We start from the raw sequence: 13031 nt of genomic DNA on the forward strand, positions 1-13031 counted from the left end.
TCCATCCTCCTCGTACCGTAATTGCCTCCTTTCTGTCCTCCCTTTCCTTCATCTCTACTTCCTTTCCTATCCTTGCCTTCCCCACTCTTCCTTAGTCTCCCCCCTCTCTTCCTCATATTAACTTCAAGGCCTACCCGCCCTCTTCATCCTCCTCTTCCTCACATCTTTTTGTTCTCTTTGCTGGCTCTTCCTCATTGTCTCTCACTCTCAGTGCTCCAGAAACGTGTGTGTGTGTGTCTGTGTGTAGGATAGTGGTGATGGGGGGGGCTGAATGAGTGGTTTCCAAGGTAACGGAGGCACACTGCCGCAGTGGATATGTCGAGGAGGTGCAGAGGGTGAGGAGAGTTTGGAGGGAGTGAGAATGAAGGAGGCGTGTGTGTGTGTGTGCGTGTGTGGTGTGTGTGTGTCTGTCTGTCTGTCTGTGTCTCTGGATGTCAAGAGCATTGCAGCAGAGCCAAGGGCAGAGAGAGAGGGGCTGCCGATGTAACCCCCCCCCCCCCACACACACAGAAGTTTCACGTCTGACAACCATGACTTTAATTCGCCTTAAGGGCCCAAACACACACACACACACACACAGACACACACAGATGTTTTTGTGAAGGAAGTGACATCGTGTGCTGAGCCAGCACTCCCGATGAGTTCAGTTTCCACTCGGAGTGAAAGTGAGCTGAAAAGCTCCTCCACCCTGAACATCCATGTAGCAGGTCGGAGTGTGCACAGAGGGCGGGGTGCTGCGGGTGGAGCTCTGCCAGGTTTAAGTCAATTAAATATCTGTTAAAGTCAGCCAACCTTTAAAAAGTGTTGAATCTGAGCTGTTCTGGAGCCATCCACCCACCCCGACCTCCTCTGCACACATGTACGTGAAGCTGCTGCAAATTAACACCAAAGGAGAAAAATCAAAGTTTCTTCATGTTTAGACAAGAAACAAAAACCCGACTTCCTCTTTGTTCTGACATCCTTCGTTGGCCCGCACTGACTGAACCGACATCATTTTACAACCAGAGGAGTCGCCCCCTGCTGGTCATTACCATGCATGCAGGTCTGTGTTCATAATAAACTGCTGCACATTAAACTTTTTCTTTAAAGGAAAACTCTAACGTCTTATAAAAATCTGATTCTCCAGAGAAACAGACAGAGGAAGCCGGAAGGTGTTTGATGGCGTTCAAACCAATAAAACCAGTAAGTTTCCCAGTAATCCCTATGAAAGTATTTTTAGACGAGGGTTTTACTCGTGCAGCAACACCCTTTGAGGACACACAGATCTCACATCCATTTCATCGGGTTTACCCTCCACCCTCTCTGCGGTGTCGACTCTGAGGTGATGGGGTTAGGGCGGCGCACTCGAGCGTGACCTCTGAAACTAAACCTGCGAGGTGTTTCCGGACTGAGTCTGTCGTGTGTTCAGCTCTGATGCGGTTACTGAAGGGAGATCCTCCAACATGCTTTGCTGCCACAGAGGAAATAAATTCACGGCGAGTGAAGTGAGGAGAAAATCTGCCGGCTGTCAGAGGCGATGAGACGACAGCAGTTTCTTAAAGGAGAATCGACTCGCTGCAGTAACTCGGTGACCCGCAGGACCAACACACCCGCTGGCGATAAAACCAAGCGGCCCTTTCACCTCGCGTCACGCCGCCAGCAGCTCAGCTGTACTCACAGAGGACATGTTTGCCCCGGAGTAGAGGCACACACAGCTGCAGTCACGTGTAAGCTTTCAAGCTTTCATCGCTGCTCATTACAGGTGGAAACGCCTGTATGAGTCTGAGATGCAACAGGTGAGGAGCACATCGAGGTTCCAATCATTGCACCTCCTGCCCTGATCGTAGTGGAGGAGGTGGTGCAGGGAGATTCGTTGAAGGCGACTCAGAGAGGCAAAAGGACGGAGCGGGACGTCCAGGGAGAGATCTGAGGAGGAGCAGTGCTGGGAGGAGTCCCGAGGAGACCCTGAGGGGAGCTGGTTTGAGTCAGGTGTGGTTAAATTGTTACTGCGACGACAACTCGGCGCTTCTTTAAAACAAGTTTAGGATCATCGCCGTGACCACTTTCCAGTTTCTGCTTCCTAATTAGACCAGCGAGGAAAAAGGAAGTTCATTAAAAATGTATTTCTGTTTGAGTTTGGTGCTCCGAGAGAAACTCCAAAGCTGTTGAATCCAGTCGCCGGTAACTTTTCGTGCTCTCGGTTTCCTAATAAGGACGTTTGCTCTTGCAAATTATTTGCAACAGTTCAGAGATTCCTAAGGAAGAACTCCCTGACAGTCACGACTCAGGGAAAAGACAAATTTCCTCCCCAGATGGTGACAGCTGGACGCCACACTCGAACATCAGCTCACGCTTTAGCCGCTAACACAAACCCCGACTTTCAGGACACGAGGCGACTCGAAAGTGACGGCGGGGAAAAAACGGACGCGCTGCGACGTCAGCGAATGCAACATTCACACTACTGATGGAGTTTCTACTCCCTCTGCCTCTGCTGGGACCTCAGCATCAATTTACCCTCCAACTGCTTCTACTGTCAGGCAGAAACACACACACACACACACACACACACACACACACACACACACACACACACACACACACACACACACACACACACACACACACACACACACACACACACACGGGCGCGAAGTGTCAAATGGCCAAAGGCGCTTCCATCTCGCTGTGTGTGTCCTGAAACAGTCTATTTCAGTCATGGCTCACTGCAGGAAATGGATTCAGACGCGTGTGTACACACACACACACACACACACACACACACACACACACACACACACACACACACACACACACACACACACACACACACACACACACCTGCAAACTTGTAAATGAGAGTGAGATGATGCAGAGCGTTCAATAATAGAAGCAGTGAAAGTGACAGGGATTTCTGCAGTGTGATGCCTCCACCTCTCCTCCTCCTCCTCCTCTGAGCTGCAGCCCCCCCTGGTGGCAGGGCTGGAAACTGCCGCGCTGACGTCACACTCGTGATTTCAGAGGACAAATAAACAGAAGACAAAGATCATTTGATCATCGCTGAGCTGAAGGACGCGCTCAGAAAAATAAAACCTCGTCTCTGTAACCACAGATCTGCAGCCATTTGAAGATCAGCGTTCCAGGACATAAAAACATGACCTTTAACCTCCACAGAGCCACCACAGGATCCACACCTTTTGATCTTCCAGGGTCCAGTAAACACACTTAAGAAGAGACTGTTGCATCACACCAGGGTTAATGATTCAAACCCAGGCGTGTGCTGATGTTTAAATAATAAATCCTAAAGCAGACTGTCATGTGTGCACAGGTTGGATCACGGATAACCTCAGTCAGTCCAGGTCACACAGGTCGGGCTGATTTTGACCCGTCAGCGTTTCAGAAGCAGCACTGCGGCTCAGCACCGAGTCACAGCCGAATACTCTGGGGACAGTGGGAAGGAAAACTCCCTTTTAACAGGAAATAACCTGCAGCAGAGCCAGGCTCAGGGAGGGGCCGCACCGGGTGGAGGTGAGGGGTTAGGACACTAGTTCAAACTCCAGAATAGTAACCATCATCATCATCATCAGTGTGTGATGCAGCGGCACACCTGGGGTTCAGAGGTGACTGTAAAACAGCTGTAATGCTGCTCCAGATGTTGGGCTCTCAGCTCAAACACTCAGGACGGGATGGAAGCTCGTAGGTTCAAACCTGGGCTCGGTCTGATACCCTGCAGCGCTGCGTTAGCCTGTGTTAGCTCCCCGACGACGGGCTACAGGTCGCTCTCACTCAGAGCAGCTGTTTGCTACAGCGCCAGGTTACCCTGCACCATCAGCAGCTGGATCAGAGAGGGACGTCACATGGAACGGTAGCACCCAGGCTGAAGCTTGATGGTTTTAGTTTCTTCCTGTTTCTTTATTTTTTGTAGTTTAACTTTTTGATCTGCTCATTTCCACATTTTTATTCTTGGGCCCTGCCAGACTAGCTTTGCATGAGTCTCACTGTGCGGCCCTTCAGTTCATCCTCCTGAAACAGGCAGTTTGAGCTCCTCCCTCTTTAAACCAGCACAGCTCTGATTGGCTGCCCCTCGTTATGAGCGACTTAAACAACAGGTGGGTGGATGTCCCAACTCTGTGACATCACAGAAAGTCACTGACTCATGTGGGGCACACACACACACACACACACACACACACACACACACACACTGTTTTAAACTGCGACCCTTTTTAATATGGACATCCACCCTGGAACATCAAACGCACGACTTCATACAAACGCTCCCTCCGGGCGTCCCATGTGACGGCTCCATGAAGCTGCTCCACCTCCTGTGTCAACTTCAGATAACCCTCCACCCAGATGTGCATATCTGAAGTGTGTTGGTAGCTCCGGAGCATACACACACACACACACACACACAGCGTGGTGGTGATAGAGCGATCGGGCCGCTCTTTGCGTTTTAAAGCATGTATTATTGATTAGAACAAGCAGCAGTGAAGTGCAGCACAGAGCTACAGCTTTGTTCAAGGGCAAAGCAGCAAGTTAGCCACTTAGCAGACTGACAGGAGAGAGAGGGGCGAGCGACAGGGGGCGAGCAACAGGGGAGAGAGAGAGAGAGAGAGAAAACCCTAAGAAGAAGAAAGAGAGGGAAAGGTCTGTGTGTGTGTTCTTACACTGTGAAACGTGTGTGTGTGTGTGTGTGTGTGTGTGTGTGTGTGTGTGTGTGTGTGTGTGGGTGGAAATCAGCTGTTAACAATGTGTACGACAGGTCAGACGTCCTGAGAGGCTGAACTGCATCGAACACAAATCAGCAAATCAATCACTGAGCTGCCTGTTTACACACAGGACTGTGTGTGTGTGTGTGTGTGTGTGTGTGTGTGTGTGTGTGTGTGTGTGTGTGTGAGAGAGAGGGTAGATGTGTAGATAAAATAAAGAAGCTAAAAATAAGTAAATAACAAAACTATTACATGGACTAAAAATGTACAATAAATAACTAAGAGGTCCAACTCAGAGACGCAGCTGAGGTGAAAGAGGCCACGCCCCCAATACCGACTGACCGACTCCCTGCTGGAGCCTCTGCTGGACGTTAGAGGAGCTGCAGGTGCTTCAGTTTTCAACACTGGGAGGAAAGATTTACAACCACTCACAGCAGACACGACCTTTGACCTTTGACCATAAACCTTTGGTAGAAAGGTCAGTTTGTGATTTTGTTTTTAAGACCTGAAGTAAGGTGAGCACGCTCCTCTGATCATGTGACCGAGGTCAAACTAACAGAATCATCACAGCGCCCTGGCTCGTCGCTGCCTTGCACAACGGCTGGAGGCAGTGTGTGTGTGTGTGTGTGTGTGTGTGTGTGTGTGTGTGTGCGTGTGTGTGTGCGCTCTGACCAGAGTTTAGCAGCTCCTGCTCCATCACGCCACAGCCCAGCACCTCCATCCAGTCGCCCTGGAAACGCACCTCCATCTCAAAGGACGGGTGAGTGAAGGGGAAGTAGCAGTTGACCCACCTGATCTCCAGATCTGAGGAGTAAGACGAGGAAGTTTGAGGAAGAGCAAACCTAACCAGACGTCCTGGTGGGTGGGGCCTCACCTGCTCCGAACAGGTAAGAGACGAGTTGTGTCAGAGTGCGTTTGAGGTCGAACTCCACCAGCTTCACTGCCTCCAGAGTGTGCGTCTCCTGCTTCTCGGGAGTCCGCCGCCCTCCTCGCTCGAACAGAGACAGCTCGCCGCCGTTCTGCACCCGGGAGAACAGCTGAGGGACACGACACTCCGGGTCAGGCTCACGTGATCACTACATCACCTGTCTAACTTTTTCATTCTGAGCACCTGGCGGTTGGAGAAGAGTCGCACTCCCTCCATCTGGTGGAAGACGGGGTAGTGGCTGGCGTCGATCTCGTCCCGCCTGTAAACGTCTCCGGCCAGCAGGAAGGCATCCAGCCCCGCCCTCACCAGGTCCCTCTGGTGGGCGGAGGTGTGAGCGCGAAGCATCGTCGTCCTGGCCCACGTAAAAACAGGGTTAGTGACGCGCCGATGGAGGACGCCGAGCGCTCGCAGCAAAAGACATCGGCTCTCACCTGTTCAGGTAATAGTTGTCTCCTCGTTTCCTGCTGGGGTGTCCGGGCGGGATCAGCAAGCTGTCAGCAAAACACAGACTCACAAATGACAAAGTAACACTCGATAAATCAGAACAGGACGCGAGCGTTTTATTAAAATCTAACGAGACACAGTCGTCCTCCGAGAAACCGGCCAGGGTCGCGCTTCAAACAGTTCAAACACATCTGCAGCTTCTCACAGAGCTGACGTTTGACTTTCAGCCCTGAGGATTTCATCTGTATCAAAAATGCTGCAGAAATCTCCAGACTTGGACCCTTAATTACTCGACCACGGTCGACACTCAAAGATCTGGTCTTACCAGAGAGTTCAGTTACCATCTGCATTTACAGATCCATCACATTCCCTGTTTCGATGGAATCTGGGCATTTAATAAGTCGGATAATTAACCGGCTGACCTCCCCTGCAGCTGAGGGGTCACGCACATTTGGCCGATGATCTGCACAAACTTGTTGAAACGTGTTGTGGAAATCAGGGAAAAGAGCCTGTAAGGAGGAACGTGACCCGCCAACAACTCTGACAGCGCTTAGTGAGAACACTTAATAAAACATGGATCTGGAGGACGTCCTCTGTGTTGTTGGAGTCGGGTCGCTTTGGTCATGAAGCCGCAGTGAAAAAGTGCAAAACCAGAAATGTAGAACGTTCACCTTCAAAGCAAAAGTTGTGTAAAAGGATAAAGAAGACAAACTAAACCACAGCAGCGTCTCTGTTTAGTGATATTAGTGGATAATGTGACAGGAAGCTGCCGACCTGTCAAAGTTCTGCTCCGTAGTCACCACAGGACTCAGGTTGTCGTGGACGGAGAAGAGGGGGTTTCCCGATCGGCCGATGTACGAGCTGCGGGTCAGAAAGCAACGCTGTAAACATAACAGTTTAATCCTGCTGATGAAGCAATAACCTGCAAATAACAGGATGAGCTGCATCAAAACAAGTTCACATCATGACTGTATTTAGATCCATATTAACTTCTTATATAAACAGATTATTTAAGGTCGACACTGAGGAAATCTGATACTTTTGTAGCAACAAATCTGTCAGCAGGAACTGCAGCTCAGCACAACAATAACATGTTGTGTTTAGCTCTATGCTAGGTTAGCTTACTGACTGTTGGACCAAGCTCTCACGTGCTGCCTTTAACACATACATGATACACACACATAGATGAGCTTCTCCAACATCAGTATCAAAGACGTGTGTCTGCTCTGTTAGATTGTTCTTGTTTCTTCTTCCTTCAGCTGCTCCCCTCATCTTCCTCCCCTCCCAGCATCCTCCTCAGTCACACCAACCTTCTGCACTTCACTACATCCATGAACCTTCTGAGGTTTCCTCTCTTCCTCCTGCCTGGCAGCTACAACAGTCAGAGTCTCCGCTCTCACCTCCTTCTCTCTCGCTGCCTGCTAACATGCTTTCCACCCAAACCTCAATAATAAAGTAAAAAACTGCAAACGTGGGCCCTTTGTGAGTGGAAAGTTTGTGACAGAGGGGTTTGCAATGGATTAAAAATACCTCCAGAGGTGTACCTAATAATGTGGCCCAGCTTCTGCAGATGTGAAATTTGATGGTTTTCTTTGTCACAAATAAACATAAACTAAATGCTTTTTAGATGTTTTTAAAGTTTTATCGATCAAACAAGGCTGGTGGGCAGGGTGTAAGTCAGGGAGTAACGAGGAGCAGCTCTCGGTCTCCTCGTCATCTGCTGCCATCAGAGCACACAGGCTTTTCTAAAGACTACAGTTCACGACCTGCTAAAAGGCAGAGCCATAAACCAATGTCAGCTCACACTCGCAGTGACTGCTCAATGACTTCTGAATGCAGCATTAATGCGCTTGCTGCAGCTGCAGCTGTGTTAGATTTCTGATGGGGAGAATCATCAGCAGCTTTAACGATATTTCACTGCAGCCAAATTTACACTCGACAGTCCCCAGAGAGCCACGGAGCCTGCAGAGAGTTAGTCAGCATTTAAACTCTGACAACAGAAACGCTACGAGGAGAACGCCGAGAGGAGGACACACTGCTGTTAGGAGAAACGAGGATTCTGAGCTGTGATTAGTTCCCAGGTAATCTGAGAACACCTGTCTGATGACCGCACTCGCTGCCTACCTGTAGAAGTGAGCTTTGATGCGCTCCTTGATCAGCCAGAGAGGATGATGGGATTGGTTGTGGAGGTTGCAGCCCACCTTTTCCAAGATCTTTGGAGTGACGTTGGTGAAGTCATCACGCGGGTATGACTGGCCTAACACCTGCACCGAGTCCTGACCAATCACAGGCTGAGGGGCGTGGCCCTTCGTGCTCAGCCGTCTGCATGACGCTGCGCAGCCATTGGGCCAGAACTCTGACAGGAGGCGGTGAAGAAGAGGGCGGGGCCAAGGCTGAAGATAAGGGAGGACTGACGGGGCGAATATCATGATGACAAATCCATGAAGCTGGAAGGACAAAGTCAATAAAATATGTGAAAAATTGTTGGTTTCATGTTATAAACACATAAAAAAGCCACAAACATCAGCTGTAGTTTTATCGCCATGAAAACATCACCTGAAAAACACGAAGGACGTTTGTTTAAAGGTCTCTTTGTGTTTCGACAGCTTGGAAAGCAACGAGGAAATAAACTAGGAAAAAAAACAGATGTTGCCAGGCAACAAGGTCACCTACAGATGGAGGATGTTGTACTTTTGATCGCACCGGTCGCCTGGTGGGAGGCAACCAGTCTCCAAACAGCTGCAATCACTCTCAGGTTTGCAAACAGCTGCTGCTAAACACAGACTGTCTACACAATGCAACAATCTGTTTGTGGCGATGGGCGTGGCTTGTCTGTTTTATCTGCAGTAGGGCTGCGAGTGTGCAACATTGCATGATGACTGCACAGGTTGCCTCTCACCAGGCAACCCGTCTCCAAACAGTCGCAGTCCAACTTTGACTGAGATCACTGAGGTTTAGTGATGATTTGGAAATAACTGCAGTCTCATTTATAAACACAGGCAGGCTGCAACACGTTGCAATCAGTCTGAGTCAGTTTGTGGTGATCAGGGCAGCTTGTCAGTGACGAGACTCTTGGGAAAACTATAACAGCTATAACCTCATAGCTGTTGATTTTTCAGATCCATCCATCGGCAGTCAGAGCAGAGTCGGAGTGAATGGTGTCAATCTCAGCAGGTACTGGACTTTGACAGAACTGCCTCCCTTCTTATTCTATGCCAAATTGATAATAATAATGATAATAATAAGTCCAAGTAGCATTATTTAATCATATGCCATCAGCGTACTGAAAACAGCTTTCCTGGGGCTGTGTTGGGTCACTAAAGGGCAGCAGAACTCCTAAAGATGCTCAATTTCTGAATGAAATCATCTGCAGGGACAGATTCACGGTTTCTCGATCTGATTAGTCGTATTTGCTTCTCTTAAGGTCTGCTTAGGTCTCGGCCTGCTCCTGAGGTAAATATCTGTCTCTTCAGCTCATAAATGCTCCGCCGTGTTCACCCGCTCCTCTCTGACTGCGACTGCCTGCTGTTTGCTGCCGGGTTCAGGTGTTCGCCGATCAATCAAAGAGGCTTCAGTCTCCGAATTTATCATTTGCGGTGAAAAGGGCGGGGAGGGAAATGAGGAGGATGTGAATCAGAGGCGTAAAAACAAGACGGCAGCGTCTCAGCAGAGGTCAGATCAGGTGAGCACTGCGGCTGCCGGCTTCATTTATAATTGCACTAATGGACAAACATCGAAAACAGCAAAGGTTAAAACGAGGCGCCATCCTTTTACTTCTTTCCATCATTTATCCTCTGACAGGAAGCGACACAATCGCCCTTTTATCCACCCCCCCTCAAATATTTGTACACACACACACACACACACACACACACACACACACACACACACACACACACACACACACACACACACACACACACACACACACACTCTTGAGGAGCATCCCTGAATAAGACAAAGGGTGTTGCATTGCAGTGGCATTGCAGCAGAAAGGATTATTGTTCCTAAATCCAAGAAGCTTTTTACCTTTCCTCTGCAGCTGGTGTCATATTATACTGGAACGTACAGGCCAGCACTGAGGTCTCACACACACACACACACACACACAAACCTGTTTCTTCCAGAAAACACATCTCAAGGTTATTCTGACTTTAACAGGATGATGAAGTCGAGAGGTATTACTCTGAGGTGACACAGCCTGAATCGCCCACAGGCTTCACCGTTCATCACGCCAGACAGTACCAAACAAAGATTGAATAAAAGCCGACAAATCAACAAATTCTTCCTCAGAGGAGCATTAATATATTTGGTAAAGGTCACGGCAGCTCGACCATGATTTGTCTTGTACACACTGTTCATAATTTGTTTGAAAACTGGCGCTAAAGGAAAGGTTATGTAAAGACCAAAACAGACAAACGTCCTCTCTGTGGAGCTTTAATGTGTTTGTGGGCTTTACTGTCAGCGTCATAGATATTAATACACTTCTGTGAACTGAAACATTAAGCCTGAGGGGTAAAGAGAGGAAAACAAGCATTGGTTTAATGATGGGAGGTCAGTGTGGGTCCAATCTGAAATGGTTTGCCTCATATTTGTCCTCAGACGGTCAAGGTTTCAAGGACAAATTATCAACAAGTTAACATCTGACATGTGGAGTCCCTCAGGGCAGCGTTTCGGGTCCTCCTTTGTTTCTATTACATGGTAAATGGTAAATGGCCTGTATTTGTATAGCGCTTTACTAGTCCCTAAGGACCCCAAAGCGCTTTACACAACCAGTCATCCACCCATTCACACACTAAAACATTCACATGTTTTAATAACTTAGCATCTGGAATTCATAAATTACTTTCTGGATGTCTGTGTGACCTTTACTGATGACAACACTCGGTTTTTACACTAACAGCATTAATATATACTGCCCTGTCCACTCTGCTGCTGTGACAATGTAAACAACTCTGTGACAAATAAGGGCATCTTACCTCATCTTAAACCACACAGTTAGATTAAGCTGCTGAGCAGGTTTACCTCCACAGTCCAGGCCAGCACCAGTCTTTGCAAGTACAGAAACTAAAAAGCTTCTTGTTCAGCATCAGAGATGGACGTAGAGGACGCCAACCTCTGGTTTACTGCATCCTGGATTTAACTGTGACACAAAACACTCATTGGCTAACAATTTGTCAATTGAAAGTCATTAACCAACGAGCCTACCCTGGATAATCCTGTCTGGAGCCTGACTGCAGGCCTCGCCTTCAAACCTGGAAACTACGTTCATGTTTTAACTGTTTATGTTCACAAACACCAATGACTTAAATGTACTGAACTCCTCCCATTCCCAAATACCAGCAAAAAGCTGGTCTTTTTAAGCTCCTCCTCCTCTGTGACCTGTTTGGGGTCAGCATCAGGTTCAGATCCACCTCCTCACAGGTCATTTTGAACTGTTTGGCAAACACTAAAAGAAATGTTAAAACAAATGAAGTGTTAGAGATATGATTTGAAAGGCAGCATCTTCTAGCTTCAGCCTAGCTCTGACTCCACCCAGACCAGGTTTAGTGAGTGATACTTTCCCGATCACTGAAATGCAACATGTCATAGAAAGTCCAGGTCGGCCAGTCGATCAAATAAATACATAAAAAGTCACTTTAATAACGTCCTGATATTTGCACTGATTGGTTTTTGTTACACTGATTTTATTGTTTTCTTTTGTTTTCTTAGGTTTACTGAGCTTCAGAGAGATGCTTTCTTGTATTATACCAAACTTTTTTTGACACAGCTTTTTACTGATTTATTGATCAATGCCACACGCTGGAGTAAAATGAGTAAAATCTTAAATCTCTCTGTGGACCTGAGAGAAACATGACGACGTCTGTCATCCTTCTCTATGACTAAAGGTCACGTGACCTCTCCAGTCGACCTGCAGTGGACGTACCTGGCCCTGTCCCTCTGTGGGGGTTCACTCTAATGATTTTTAAGACATGACACCTCCATCTTTTTTCTCTTGAGCGTCACTCTGAAAATGTGTCCAAAACTTGCCTCCGTCTCAGCTTCCCGTCTCTTCCTTTTTCCTCTCGTCGGAGCGGACCTTCCTAGCATGTGATCAGCACCATATGCCTGTTCCCATGGCGCCAAACGCCGCCGCCACACATGCACATATGAGCGCCCACACACACGGACACACATGTAGAGTAAATACACATGGTTTATGTAATAAACTGCAGAGCTGGCATTAATCTGCAGTTACCACAGATGGACAGAGACACGAGGCGCTTTACGGACGCCGGCTGAACCTTTTATAAGTTTGCAGCTTCCAGAGAAGGAAATAAATTATTGTGTTTTTAGAATATTTCTGGAGTTATAAACAACATTAGACAACGCTTTGGCAGTGCCTCCGATTTTCCGATGACTGTGGCAAAAAGAAATCCATCATAATCATATTAGTGTAATAGCATCAGGAAGTGTGAAAATGAAGAATCATACCCAACGAGAAGATTGTCAGAAGATCAGAATCAATCGATGAAAACAACGATGGACACACCTCCTGTTGGGCTCATGAGCTTTGTGAGGCTGTTGTTTCAGTTTTTTTAATCTGGCTGTGACGGTCTAAAGTTTGGAAGAGTTCAAATGTGTCAGCAAAACCTCAGAGAGCTCCCTGTAGGTGGAGGAGGAGGTGGGGTTGGTGGATGGGTCAACCAAACATCAGACTGTAACGTCAGAGTTCATGTTTCTTCATTTCCTTTATGTTTTAATATCACTTCAATCTTCAGCCTTCAAAAAAAAAAAAAAAGCTGCTCTTAGTTTCTATTTCAGGCTTCACACCTGAGTGACCTTTGAGTGAGGTCAAAGGTCACTCATCATAGTGACCAAAATAATATATCTGAGAGCAGCAAAAGGAAGAGAGAGACTTTAAAGAAGGAAAGGATTTTTTTAAACAGAGTCGAGAAGTCGAGCAAAGCAAAATATTAGATCAGATCAAA

The 13031-nt window shown here is 47.7% G+C and overlaps 1 protein-coding gene across 6 annotated transcripts in view; it reads right to left on the bottom strand.

The window, feature by feature from the left end:
- fars2 (phenylalanyl-tRNA synthetase 2, mitochondrial) overlaps window positions 1-13031 on the bottom strand; it is a 127212-nt gene that overhangs the window by 85998 nt on the left and 28183 nt on the right. For 5 of the 6 annotated variants that reach the window (XM_039617460.1, XM_031759481.2, XM_039617459.1 and 2 more), the window contains exons 2-7: window positions 8185-8507; window positions 6835-6921; window positions 6048-6107; window positions 5800-5968; window positions 5563-5725; window positions 5361-5492 (exon numbers count right to left, since the gene is read on the bottom strand). In XM_039617460.1, the coding sequence (XP_039473394.1) occupies window positions 5361-5492; window positions 5563-5725; window positions 5800-5968; window positions 6048-6107; window positions 6835-6921; window positions 8185-8489 (916 nt within the window). In that variant the 5' untranslated portion in view covers window positions 8490-8507. Of the gene's footprint in view, window positions 1-5360; window positions 5493-5562; window positions 5726-5799; window positions 5969-6047; window positions 6108-6834; window positions 6922-8184; window positions 8508-8616; window positions 8638-13031 lie in introns of those variants that run through there. The other variant, XM_039617462.1, reaches the window with a different exon arrangement.

The sequence above is a fragment of the Oreochromis aureus genome, linkage group 9 (genome assembly GCF_013358895.1).
Source record: "Oreochromis aureus strain Israel breed Guangdong linkage group 9, ZZ_aureus, whole genome shotgun sequence".
Lineage (NCBI taxonomy): Eukaryota > Metazoa > Chordata > Actinopteri > Cichliformes > Cichlidae > Oreochromis > Oreochromis aureus.